This window comes from Engystomops pustulosus, chromosome 5 (genome assembly GCF_040894005.1).
Source record: "Engystomops pustulosus chromosome 5, aEngPut4.maternal, whole genome shotgun sequence".
In the NCBI taxonomy this organism is placed as follows: Eukaryota; Metazoa; Chordata; class Amphibia; order Anura; family Leptodactylidae; genus Engystomops; species Engystomops pustulosus.
Window position 1 is genome coordinate 32,804,575 of NC_092415.1, and position 10,269 is coordinate 32,814,843.

The 10,269-nt window shown below is 42.3% G+C and overlaps 1 protein-coding gene across 4 annotated transcripts in view; it reads left to right on the forward strand.

Annotated features, from left to right (window-relative positions):
* Nucleotides 1–9,693, forward strand: part of LOC140132607 (cytochrome P450 2D15-like) — a 41,700-nt gene extending 32,007 nt beyond the window's left edge. For 3 of the 4 annotated variants that reach the window (XM_072151573.1, XM_072151571.1, XM_072151572.1), the window contains exons 4-10: nt 991–1,143; nt 1,226–1,386; nt 5,871–6,044; nt 6,811–6,952; nt 7,603–7,790; nt 7,930–8,071; nt 8,791–9,693. In XM_072151573.1, the coding sequence (XP_072007674.1) occupies nt 991–1,143; nt 1,226–1,386; nt 5,871–6,044; nt 6,811–6,952; nt 7,603–7,790; nt 7,930–8,071; nt 8,791–8,969 (1,139 nt within the window). In that variant the 3' untranslated portion in view covers nt 8,970–9,693. The remainder of the gene's footprint in view (nt 1–990; nt 1,144–1,225; nt 1,387–5,870; nt 6,045–6,810; nt 6,953–7,602; nt 7,791–7,929; nt 8,072–8,790) is intronic. The other variant, XM_072151574.1, reaches the window with a different exon arrangement.
* Nucleotides 9,694–10,269: the final 576 nt, after the last annotated feature.

The window sequence follows — 10,269 nt, forward strand, 5'->3', positions numbered from 1 at the left end:
CAGCCAGATCACGATAAGGCCACAGCTCAGTCTGGAACAACTCCAGCCTCTCGGCACTGCAGTCGGATTTGATAAGAAGAGGGAGGGGCATGGCCTTGGTAGCTCCACCCACCTATGTCCCGGGTTTCAGGACCAGCCTCCGGTCTGTGTATACTGTACTGTTATGCTATGAGGTGCCGCCTCCTGCTGCTAAAGCCACTCCTCCCTCACTGATGATTCATGAGAGTATCAGGGACATGGAAGAGCGGGGTCGAGTCATAATGTATTCATTCTGTGCTCCCTGGTCCTTCCCTCTATGACCCTGCTGATCGTAGCCGCCCACAGTGATTATAAGGGGCTACACTCAGCAGGGAAATAGAACGGGTTGGGTCTGGGGGCACGAAAATGAATACATTATGATGACTCACTCGTGCCGTGTCCAGGGGCCAATTGACATGGCGGGCCCCTTAGCAGCTGCTACGGCTACTCGGGCGGTAGTTAGGCCACTGGGCTAGAGTGGTGTGTGCTTTTACAAGCCTCTATCTTTGTATATTACCTAGAAACATAGCTTAAGTGATGTATTAATATCGCTTTTCTGTGATAGAACCAGAGATACAGGCAGTTAAAGTAATATCTGCACCTCACATTTCCAACTATATATTCATTTGCCTCACAGAGCCACAAGACTGATGCAGTCTACAAGAAAAAGATTCTTATCTTTAATTTGACACCATAACCATGACTCTAGGTGCTATAGAACTAAATATTTGGGGCATCTAAAGTGACCAACCAACTCCAGCCTCTGAACTTGAATCATCTCAGGCAAACATGACTCTTCTCAGCTCAATTTCATATGAGGGGAAGATTTATGATTATAGGCAAACGGGTGAGATTTCACATAAAATAAGAGAATTCTAGAAAGGACATTTCATACCCTACCTGAGGGGACTGCTAGTTTAAAAGGTGTCAATTTAAGTGATTTTTAAATATTCTTTCTATGTGATTCCTTAGGGATCGCGTTCATTGGTTATGGACAACATTGGAAGGAGCAAAGACGATTTGCCCTACAAACCTTGAGAAACTTTGGGATGGGAAAGAAATCTATGGAAGAGCGTATACGAGAAGAAGCTGGCTACCTCTGTGCTGCTTTTCAGGCCAATGATGGTAATTTTAGATAAAATTGAGAGAATTACAAAGTGATACAAGATACTGAGGCAATATCTTAGTAACGTCTGTCACTTTCCAGGACGGCCCTTTGACCCCTTCATGGTCATTACCAATGCTGTCAGCAATGTCATCTGCGCTGTTATATTTGGAGACCGATTTGAATACAGCGATTCATCATTTCAGAGAATGATTTATCTGTTAAAGAAATTGGCTGAGCTTGAGACAAAACCCATCACTCAGGTAAATATCTATCGATGCGTCCACAGATTGGGGTCGTAGGACCACCAGTAATCATAGACAATTTAACCACTTTCCTGTAAAAATTCAGAACTGCGGTCATAACCGCACACGACCTCCTCAGATGACTCTGCACATACAATAAGTATTGTGTCTCATTGTCTCATGTACATATCAGATGTCAGGACTACATGAAGTCCATGTCCGCCTATGTAATGTCTACGGGGCATCATGTGACTGGCTTGTCCTCATATCCCCATTTACTAAAAGTCACATGATCCCCCTCTAGTGGACCTCAGTCCAGCACAGTTGTCAGGAAGTCTCCTCCAGTTGTCAGCCAATAATTTACTAATGGAAGTAGCGCTGACATAGCCACTGGCAGGACATAGTCAGGGTATTGGTAATGGAGATCCACGACTAGTTCTGCCAGTGATGTAATATAATGTGATTCAGCGCTACTTTCGACAGTACAGACTTCTGATGAAGAGGATCAGTCATTGGCGGGTGCTGCACTCACAAAAGTAGTGCTGGATGCATCACATTGCCGACACAGGCAACGTCAATACATGGCTTATAGGTATCCTGAGCATGTGGACTGTTGGTTGGAAGCAGTGTTGTAACTACAGGGGTAGCAGCCATCACAGCTGCTATGGGGCCTGCAGTGTCAGGGGGGCCAGCCACTACACCTGCTATGGAGGAGAGGCACTATATGTATATATATACTGCACATTGAACACTATGGGGCAGATTTATCAAGCAGTCTGAAAGTCAGAATATTACCAGTTGCCCATGGCAACCAATCACAGCTCAGCTTTTATTTCACCAGTGCTCATGAATATTTTAAAGGGGAGCTGTGATTGGTTGCCATGGGCAATTGGAAATATTCTGACTTTCAGACTGCTTGATAAATCTGCCCCTATATGTATAACGTGCACATCTTCCACATTGAAATTAACCAGGAATGTGATTTTTGAACTGTCGTGGTTTCCAATAGCCTCTGCTATGCTGCTTTTAAAATTTCTTTGTTACCATTCTGAATCATTTCAGTAGTTTGTTTATATAAGTTTAATTTACATTACCTGACTCCCTGCCAGGTAACAAAATTTGTGCAAAAGGTGCAAAAGTATGGGTATGCTTATCATTTAAAAACGCATTGCAACAGCTGAAGAATGATTTGACTAATTAAACAGCTGTTAACACATGTGTTTACTAAACTCAACCATTAACACATTGTTAACGCATGCATTAACATTGCGGTTAATGCGTGTGTTTGTTAACGCAATGTTAGCGCTTGCGTCAACATAATCATTAACATTAGCATTTTGTAAATGCAAGTGTTAACAGCTGTTTAATATGGCAAATCTCCCTTCAGCCTTTGCAATGCGTTAAACACGTTGTGTGACCGCACCCGCAAGTTGTTCTCCTATTTGAATCTCCCGTGAGGAGGCATCATGGACTTCTCAAAACCACTCTCAAATGATGTGAAAACAAAGATTGTTCAACAAAGTTGTTCAGGGCAGGGATACAAAAAGTTGTCTCAGAGATTTAACCTGTCAGTTTCCACTGTGAGGAACATAGTAAGAAAATGGAAGACCACAGGGACAGCTCTTGTTAAGCCCAGAAGTGGCAGTCCAAGACAAATATCAGAAAGGCAGAGAAGAAGAATGGTGAGAACAGTCCAGGACAATCCACAGACACCTCCAAAGACCTGCAGCATCATCTTGCTGCAGATGGTGTCACTTTGCATCGGTCAACAATACAGCGCACTTTGCACAAGGAGAAGCTGTATGGGAGAGTGATGCGAAAGAAGCCGTTTCTGCAATCACCCCACAAACAGAGTTGCCTGAGGTATGCACAAGCACATTTGGACAAGCCAGTTTCATTTTGGAAGAAGGTCCTGTGGACTTATGAAACAAAGATTGAGTTATTTGGTCATACAAAAAGGCGTTATGCATGGCGGCAAAAACAGCATTCCAAGAAAAGCACTTACTACCCACTGTAAAATTTGGTGGAGGTTCCATCATGCTTTGGGGCTGTGTGGCCAATGCCGGCACTGGGAATCTTGTTAAAGTTGAGGGTCGCATGGATTCCTCTAAGTATCAGCAGATTCTTGAGAATAATGTTCAAGAATCAGTGACGAAGTTGAAGTTACGCCGGAGATGGATATTTCAGCAATGATCCAAAACACTGCTCCAAATCTACCCAGGAATTCATGCAGAGGAACAATTACAATGTTCTGGAATGGCCATCCCAGTCCCCAGACCTGAATATCATTGAACATCTGTGGGATGATGTGAAGCGCTGTCCATGCTCGGCGACTATCAAACTGAACTGAACTGGAATTGTTTTGTAAAAAGAAATGGTCAAAAATACCTTCATCCAGGATCCAGGAACGCTACAGGAAGCGACAAGAGGATGTCATTTTTGCAAAAGGAGGATCAACTAAATATTAATGTCACTTTTCTGTTGCGGTGCCCATACTTTTGCACCCGTCAAATTTTGTTTTAATGCATATTGCACATTTTGTGGTAGTACAATAAACCTCATTTCAATCCTGAAATATTACTGTGTCCATCAATTATTAGATATATCCAACTGAAATAGCTGTTGCAAAAACCCAAATTTTGATAATTAAAAATGATTAAGATTAATAGGGGTGCCCAAAGTTTTTCATATGACTGTATGTAAATTCAGTATGTGTGTATATGGTCTGTTTATACTGGATGTGTGCGAATATACTGTATGTCTAAGTATATGATGTGTATACTCTATATACTATATGTATGTGTGTATATAATGTGTATAATAATAATAATAATTCCTTATTTATATAGCGCCTACAGATTACACAGCCCTTGCCAAATCTGTGTATATACAATATATAATAGCCTAGATATGTAATTGCATTTTTTGTCTTGGTTTGCATATGAAAAAGTGTCTTTAGAGTTCTCACATGTATTTGTCATGTGCGGTTGCATCTTGTCCAACACTTTTTAATCCTGTGCACTTAAAGGGGTTGCGGTGGTGTGTGTTCCAAGTCTGTGAAATGTGGCGCTACTTGCACAAAACAAGTGCAAAGAAATATAGTGCACACTTCACCAGTTTTATTATAACTGGAGCACATACTGGGGCACATTTACTTACCCGGTCCTGTCGCGATCCCTGATCCAGACTGTCCTACGAGGATGAAGTCCGGCGCAATTTACCAAGATCGTGTGCATGATATGCTGCATGTGTTGTCCGCCGGAGTTCACCGTCTTCTTCCCGGTGTATGTGAGTGCATGTCTTGCGACACAATTTGAATTTTAAATCCCGCGCTTAGTCCGAATCAGTCGGACTGCCCGATGGCCACACCCCCCCCTGATTACTGTCGCATGAAAGTCGGCGCGATTGAGGCAAAATCCAATCGCGTGAGCCTAAAACGCGGCGCAAATCGGAGATAGTCGTGAAACCCCGACGGAAATGCGGTCCGCGGAGTAAATGTGCCCCACTGTGTGTATATTTGGTGTGTATATATACTTTATGATATTGTATATATGAGTGCTTAAATGTGTGCGTATGAGTATACACATGTATGTATGTGTTTAAAATTGCATAAATGTGTGTATGAGTGTAGAACTTTATGTGTGTATATACAGTATATGAGTGTATAAATGTGTGTGACTTAAAGGGGTTGGGGGCAGCTGGATTCCCCCGCTACCGGAGTGGCCCAGCTGGGACAGGAAGCGTCTATGCCAGGCAGGTGTCCGGCAGGTGGATTGCAAGAAGAGGGAGAAGCTGCAGTATGGTGGAAATAGTTCTCCCTGGGGCACTCCGATGTATTTGTGTATAAGTATCCCCGGGTAGATGGTAGAGGGGAGGCTCTTGATCTTAGCGGCAGCCAGGGATCACACGTAGACAAGGAATTTAAAACATCAACAGGTCCTTTACTCCAATCTGTCCAGGTCTCTGGTAGCTGGTTGGATAATGTCTGGCAAAGGATGCTCACAGCGTAGTTTCTTTAGCTTTAGACTGGAGAAGTTAGCAGCAATCCTAGACAAGCCCTGTTAGAGATCAGAGCTGTAGGTGACCTGAAGTCTGCAGGGCATGTGTCCTGCAGCAGGGACTAATCTATCTCACATTGGGCTGAGTCTGGAACTTTCCAGCCTCAGGGAGTTTTATATAAACTTCACCTGGGGGTTGGGGAGTTCTAGAAATCCAACCAGGGACCTTGCGACAGGATTGGATTTACATGTATCAAACATCACATAAGATTGGTCAATGTAAACTTTCCTTTTCCAGGCAGAATTTATACAATTACATTACCGGTTACAGGCAGTAGATGGCACAGTAGATAACTTACAGGAGCGGTAAAGCTGGGCTATAGCATTATTTCAATCTTTATTACAAGGACTAATGGGAACTGTCATTAGGTCAAAATCTCATATCCTGATGACTGGCTCCCTTTAAAAATAAGGTAAATGTCCCTTCTAATGTCTCCCTATTAGTTGTACAAAATCTTCCCCTGGCTAATGAGGGTGCCTGGACCCCATCAGGAACTTTTCAACATCCAACATATATATCTAGACTTCTTAAGAGAAATAATCCAGAAACACAGAGAAACCTGGGATCCTGCTGTCCGGAGAGACTTCATTGATGTCTTTTTTGACGAAATTGAAAAGGTAAATAACTATTGCCTGTGTTATAGGTATATGATGTTGTATACATCCAATTAAGTGTATAGGCATATATCTAGAGTTGTAGGTTTATAACCAGTTTAATTATATTAATACATGAAAATATAACTAATCCCTAAACTTCATATCATTCTCCCGGAACACTTCTTCCTTTCAACCCTGTTCCATCTGCACTTTTTGGGGGGCTCTTAGACACATAGGAGAAGACTTTGTGACACATTGGTGCACATTTACTTACCCGTCCGAGTCGCGATCCCCGATCTGGACTGTCCGCCGATGATGCACTGTAGATGCCACGTAGATCCTGCACCCGATATCCTGCATGTGTCGCTTCCCCGCTCAGGTTCGCCGGAGTTCACTTTCTTCTTCCTGGTGCATGTAAGTTCATTGTCTTGCGACACAAATTCGAATGTTAAATCCCACGCTTAGTCCGAATCTGTCGGATCGTCTGACGGCCAGCTCCTGATTTGTGCCGCGTGAAAGCCGTCAGGATTGTGACACAATCCCATCGCATGCGACACAATCCCCGGCGATCCTCAAAAAGTCGGAAAACCTGACGAAAATGCAGCCGCGGGACCCTTAGTAAATAAGCCCCATTATCTTTAAACAATACTGCCTGGAAAACCCGATCAACTTGTAAACCCTTCTCAAAATGCCCAGCAAAGGGGAAAGGTAAAGTAGGTCACATATGTATAACAATGCAGAACACTATAGCACACACATATGTTAACTACTATTTCTGTACTCTTAGAATAAGGACAATCCTTCCAGCAGCTTTACTGAAGAGACACTTCTACATGTAATAGCAGACCTCTTTGTAGCTGGGACAGATACTACATCAAACACATTGCGTTGGTCTCTCCTAATGATGATACTTCATCCACACATCCAGAGTAAGTAGTCAATTGTTTATTTAAAATGAACCTGTCACCAAGAATATCATTTTTAGCTGGTGATAGGTTCCAGTAGCCTATGCTATGCTGATTTTAAAAACCGCTCTGTTTTTACCATTGTGAATACTGCCACTACTTTATAAAACTTTATTTCACATTATCTGGCTCCCTGCCAGAAGCAGCTGCTGTAGTCTGTGTCTTAGTTTCCTCATCCATTCATTCACACTCAACCCGCTCCCTACCCCTCTTCCTGTCATAAACATTGAGCAGACAGGGGAGGGAGGGGGATTGTGTTCAGTAGAGGACGAAAGCATGTGGAGACTGAGACACATGCTACTGCAGCTGCCCCAACCCCCCGGGACTCACCAGAAGCTGCTGGTAGGGAGACGGGTAATGTGAAATAAAGTTTTGCAAAGTGGTGGCAGTATTCAGAATGTTGAAAACCCGTTTTTAAAATCAGTATAGCATAGGCTATTGGAACCTGTCATCTACTAAAAATGACATTCCTGGTGACAGGTTTGCTTTAAAGTCTTTACATTGAAAATGTTTAGAATTTTGAATAGATTTTTCTCCCTGGCCAGTTGTTGGTTGATGATGATTATATCTTAAGGAAACTTCATGGTATTTGTACTTTATGTTTATCTTTGCAGAAAAGGTCCATGAAGAAATTGATAGTGTAATTGGCAGGGGCAGACTACTCACAATAGAGGACCATTCTAAAATGCCATATACGAATGCGGTCATCCATGAAGTCCAGCGATTTGGGAATATCTTGCCTATTGCCTTGCTCCATATGACCTACAGGAACACCAATATCCAAGGATTTGACATCCCCAAGGTTGGGTATATATTATCACTATTTCAGGCTTTGAGCCCCTCATTTTAGGATGTGTAAGCAGAGGAAAATAAAACTTTTACCTTGAATTTTTCTAGTTTTATCTAGTGCAATCCCCTATTAACATATGTTGCCATTTTAGGGCACTACAATCATACCCAACCTGACATCGGTTTTAAAGGATAAGAACATTTGGAAGAAACCCTATCAGTTTTACCCTGAACATTTCCTGGATGCGGAAGGGAAGTTTGTAAAGAATGAAGCGTTCATCCCGTTCTCTGCAGGTATCGACAAATAAAGAACATCTCAGACTAAGGGTACATTCACAGGAACGTAATGGGGACCGATATCCAGCCGCACCACTTGCTGACAGATATCTGTCTCCATTGAGGCCTATGGCACCCGGCCAGTGTGTGATGAGCACACGTTATCTCACCACACAATGACTGTACACGGCAATAGGACATGTCCTGTATTTTCCTGTGTTACGGCGCCGCCTTTGCTCTACTCTATGGAGAGGGGAGGGGTGAGGAACCCTCCTCTACCGCGCAATGATGGGTGCCTGCCCCGCCACAGGCACACATTCGTGTGAATGTACCCTAAGGGTTTTGGTTTGTGTCTTGGTAGGACATCTCATGTCATTTCAGTAGAGATGTCTTAATCTAAAGAAGTCTAAATGAAAGTCTAAATATATCGATTTTGTTAAGACTAAGACATAAGTGGCCTATTATAAGCGTCATTCATCAATTGGCATGAAGGGTTTGGTGCTCCACCAAATTCTATGGCTTCCATATTGAAGGGTCAGTCCATGATTGCTTTTCTCTATAAGTGCAGTTAAGCACCTTCACCTTCCTTCTGAAGAAATTGGGGATCCCGACCGTCAGTGTTTTAGACCTAAAAGCCTAAATGAGTCTTATTGACATTTTCCAGTTTTGTTGGGTTGAAGCTTTGGTTTTGACTCTTGAGTTGTGGTTTATCTTATCTTCCTATCACTTATTTTCAGGTCGCCGAATATGTGTGGGAGAGCAGCTGGCGAGAATGGATCTCTTTATCTTCTTTGTATCCCTGCTGCAACGTTTTGAGTTCCGTATTCCCAATGATCAGCCCTACCCCCGGCACGATCCTGTCTTTACCTTCAACTTCAGCCCTCATCCCTTCCAGGTCTGCTGCGAAGAACGTTAACACTGATAAAGTAGACCTGCTTTGTTTACTCATCATTCATTTTCCATAGACTTTTTTGTTTTTTAGACTTTTTCATATATCATATCAAATTATATTTCACACCAGTCAGTATATTGACAGTTTATGATGCCTACAGATTTCAGTGGATGTCCAATTGTCGATCTGCTGGTCAAAACGCTGCGGCACAAAGTGTTAACTCGCCTCTTTCAATGGCTTTTGAGATAAGATATCACTGTACAGAAAGCGATGTTAAATTCATTCATATGTAAAGTGGTTTCTTTTGTAAAAACGTGTGTATATATATATATATATATATATATATATATATCTCATGCGGCCAGTTCTGCTTTATTCTGGTATATACCAGGCAGAGTCCAAACAAACACCTTCTTCTCCATGAAGTGATTTTCCAGCCTCCTGCACCTCTGCACAGGTTATCAATAGGAAAACATAATGTCATGTAACCTACAGTATGTGTACATTTAATGGATATATCTTTCTGTGTGTACAGAAGGTTTTTTCTTAAATGTTTTAATCTTCATTTAAAGAACATGAAATTGTACCAATTACTTACAAGTTAATAAAAAGATGTATTAAATGTATTCAGATTTCAACATGAGAGTGTTCCAAAGCATTCAACATCGCCATCCATAAAAAAAATATATCTATGATTTCAGTATGTACGGTACCTTTTAAAGTATGCTTAAAGGGGTTGACTGCTTTACTTGATGTTTTTTGTAATGTGTTGGGGTATGATCAGTAGTGTATTATAATATAGGGGATTTGAGTGGCTGCCTAGGGCCCAAGCCTTCTAGGGGGCCCATCTGAAACAATCCTCAAGTTTGACTCAAATAGACTGTTGAGAAAATAAGGAGAAGGACCTCCAGCCATGTAATGTTCAGTCTCTCAACAAACACACAAATTTATAAATAGAAGGGTCCTTCCAGGACCTTTGAAGGTCCTCCAAAGGCCCTTAAAGGGGTTTTCCTACAAACACAAGTTAGGCCCTATCCGCAGAACGATTATGTGTGGCCGTCTGCGCCATTAGTCTGACCGAGTGATAAGGGGTCTGACGGAGGTACGTTGAACCCCATCGGACCCCTTGTTTTCGTGATCTGTGGGGGTCTCAGCACTGAGACCCCCACTGATCAGCAAGTGGATAGGGTCTAACTTTTGTTTGGGGAAAACTCCTTTAAACTGTAAAATTAAAAGTGTATAGAAGAAACCCCCTCCTTTCCTAATTAGCTTGATGCTAGTACCGTATGAAGGAAGAAGATGCCATGAAATAATTAGACTTGTA